We start from the raw sequence: 3,461 nt of genomic DNA on the forward strand, positions 1-3,461 counted from the left end.
AAATGGCGGGAAGTGGTGATCATGGAGATAACCGGAAACATAAAAAGTATGCATGCACGCGTTTACGTGTCACTGGGATGGGCTAAGGGAAAGTTAGGGGTGTGGGTTAGGAGGGGTGGAGAGAATGGATGGTATATATTGAACAAGGATGCATGCAGAAGATCATTAAATGTGTTGCAAGCTGCAGAAGAGTCACCAAGAACAAGGAAGAGAAGAGGATAGAAGGATATCTTGAAGGGGTTTGAAAGAAGAACTGAAGACAACCAATAGAAAGCAATCATCCAGGATGCGCCTGCTGGTGGTTTTATCTCTGCTCCTCTGCATATTGGTGTGCACGCACCAGGCAGGAGCAGAAATGCAGGGAGTGAGGCTGTGTGGTCGGGCATTTCAGAAGGCTGTGGTCTACACCTGTGGAGGCTCCCGTTGGAGGAGATTCTTCAGTGAGCCAGATATTGGTGGTGAGAACATCAGCTTATTCTGCTAACCTGAGATTTTATGTTTTCAGCACAGAATTGTTAACTATCAGAAACTAAAATGATAAAAATGAAAGCCTTCCAAAAGAGCTTTTTTATAGATAAACAATATTTGATTCGGAATTTCAACATATAGTTGGAAATAATTAGAATTTTCTTCTAATTATATGAAGGAAAATCCAGATGAGGAAGTTGTTAAAATATTAATTTTATGTTTAAATCCAAAAATCTTTGAACCTTTTTGGCTTGATGTTATGGTATTAACTGGGCTGTGGGTGTGCTGGGAGACAGGTGTCTCCCCACAATGGCATGTTTTGCATTATTATGCCAGAAAAGGCCATATGTCAAACGTGGAGGCGGCTTTTCCCTGGACAGTCCTTCTCTTACTGTCCTGTCAGACAAATCCACTTAGCATATCCATCAGAGTAATTACTAGAGGGAAACTGACACTGTAGAAGATAGATAGCAGTCATTTAAGGGTTAATTTCATGGGATGTATGAATATAAATTATACAGAACACATATAAGACAGTTCTTTAATATTTACACCCTCAGAAACATTTAAATAGACATAACATGTTTTTCAGATGGCAAATCAAAATACTGTTTGTTCCATATATCTGTTCTGTTGCTCCAGGTCTGCCCTCAGGAGAGCAGAACAGCTTGGAAAACCTTAACATCCCCGGATCTGACTTGACCAAACGGGATATGAACACTTACCTGAGAGTCATCTGCTGTCAGGTGGGCTGCGGGAAGAACGAACTCACCTACATGTGCTGATGACCGCTGGGCTTTACGTTTTTACTCTCAGAGTGACCAAAATGACTACCTTGTGCCCCATATTGGCTTTATACCTACATTTCACTCTGACGTCTCTCTTAACGATCACTGTACAACTGAGATTTGTAAATGTGGAGCATCTTTGAATGTTTATGTATAAATCTGAGCTGAATGTTTACCAATAAACCCATGATTGTTTTGGACACAACTTGTATAAAAGCTTGTCGGGCTGCATTAATTTTATATAAATTTCTCTTTTAAGAGATGAAGTATCTAAGGCTTATGGTGTTTCGTAAATGTGTGCAGAATTAAATAATAGAGATGAAAATACGTATAGCTTCCAATTCTTCTTGTTTTACATTGTTTTATGCAATAAATGTTCTTGCAAATTCCTTAGGTGTGGTTCTTCAGTTATTAAGTTCATCTGTGAAAGGAAATTACAGTATTATTAATGAGAAAGTTATTTTGCTAACCACATTATTAAAACTTTAAGTGAGTTAAGATGCTGAATGAGAAATCGTGATAAATATTAAAGTCTGGTGTTCTTCAGGGATGTCCGTCCTTATGTGTCAGCCTATTAAACAACCAACAATATCTGCTCCAACATCTGCAGACAGAAAAGTTCAATGTTAATCTTTCCACAATGAAACAGTGCAGTGGTCAGGTTATCGCTGGGTATTACTTATATATGGATAGCTTCAATTGCACAGAAGTGTTAAAAGTTTATTACTTAAATAGAATTATAGATAGTACTGTTTAAATGACTTTAATGCATCCATACCACCACCCCAAAAGGAAAACATTTCTGTGGGCCATAATGACTGCTGTGTTATATAATAAGATTTTAATGTTGAGAAAATTTAGCATGCACAAGGCTACCTGTTTCACCCACATATGTCCATTAAAAAGAATACTACATGTTATTAAAATGCAAATATTGTAGGAGTTGTAATCTAACCTCGTAGAAGTGGCTCTGTAAGAAGCATATCAAGGTTCTGGAGTGGCATAGCCAGTCTCCAGACTTAAACCACATAGAGAAACTTTGGAGGGAGCTTAAACTCTGCGTTTCTGCTTTTTAAGCACAAACTTAAAGCTACAGTGTGTAATTTTCAGCGACATCTAACGTCCAGGCTGCAGACCGCAGCAACATTAACATCTCCCCCCCACCGCTTCTCCCCCCTGTAGCTTTAAACAAGATATTGACACCATACAATTCTCAGAAAATAAGAAAGCAATCAAAACTCGAGAAGCCTTTGTCCTTTTTAATATTATTTAGAGCGCTGTTTCCCCCTAGCGTTAACTTTTGTTGAGTAAATGTAAGATCTTAGTTTATTTTTTCTTGTCTTTTTTCCTTATCGTTTCTTGTTTTGCACAAAACGAAGTCATTTACTTGACTGGTAAAAATGTGAATTTACACTGAAAATGTCTGTAAATAATGGTTGTTGTGAATTCCTATAGTGCAATATGGTTGCTCTGTATTGTTCTTTGCAGAAACAAATAAAGTTCTATAAAAAAACAAACAAACAAACAAAAAAATTTTTTTCTCAGCGACAGAAATGACTGATCTACAGTAGAGAAGATCTGTGTGGAGTGTTGGTAAAAATCCCTCCTGCACCGTGTGCAAACCTGGTGAAAAACTGCAGGAAACATTTGACCTCTGTTATTGCAAACAAAGGCTACTGTACACAAAATTAACACTGATTTTTTTCAGGTATTACAATACTTATTTGCAGCTGTATCATATAAATAAATAGTTAAAAAATCATACATTGTGATTTCTGGATTTTTTTATTTTTGATTACGTATCTCACAGTGGATCTGCACCTATGGGTGAACCTGCAAAATAACAGTGTTCAAATACATTTTCACTTAATAAAAGGAAGCGTGGTTAATGGTTTCAGCCCATTGATTTTAAGAGACTTTTTAAAAAGATCCTACTAAAAACATGTCAAGATCCAGTTGGTATCAACTGGATCAAATATGAATTTTTAGAGTGACATTACTTGTAAAACTTGTTTTTATGTAAATTCCAATAGGATACTCTTGGTGCCAAATTAGTAAATTAACAAGCAAAATAATCAAAAGGACAAAGTCAATCATCCAGTTATACTTTTTATTGGTTTTTGGAAAGAAGCAAACTATTTTTTCTCAGTTTATCTTAGCATTGTTATGTTCTGTACAAACAGCTTGCACATGAGGTTAACTGCA

The 3,461-nt window shown here is 36.5% G+C and overlaps 1 protein-coding gene across 1 annotated transcript; it reads left to right on the forward strand.

Moving 5' to 3' along the window:
• Positions 1-217: 217 nt before the first annotated feature.
• LOC107085957 (relaxin-3-like) lies at positions 218-1,549 on the forward strand. The gene is made up of 2 exons (XM_015376654.1): positions 218-458; positions 1,111-1,549. Exons 1-2 carry the CDS (start codon positions 287-289, stop codon positions 1,251-1,253), a joined length of 315 nt encoding a protein of 104 aa, XP_015232140.1. The 5' UTR covers positions 218-286; the 3' UTR covers positions 1,254-1,549.
• The last annotated feature ends 1,912 nt before the right edge of the window (positions 1,550-3,461 follow it).

This window comes from Cyprinodon variegatus, unplaced genomic scaffold (genome assembly GCF_000732505.1).
Source record: "Cyprinodon variegatus isolate N-32 unplaced genomic scaffold, C_variegatus-1.0 Scaffold138, whole genome shotgun sequence".
In the NCBI taxonomy this organism is placed as follows: domain Eukaryota; kingdom Metazoa; phylum Chordata; class Actinopteri; order Cyprinodontiformes; family Cyprinodontidae; genus Cyprinodon; species Cyprinodon variegatus.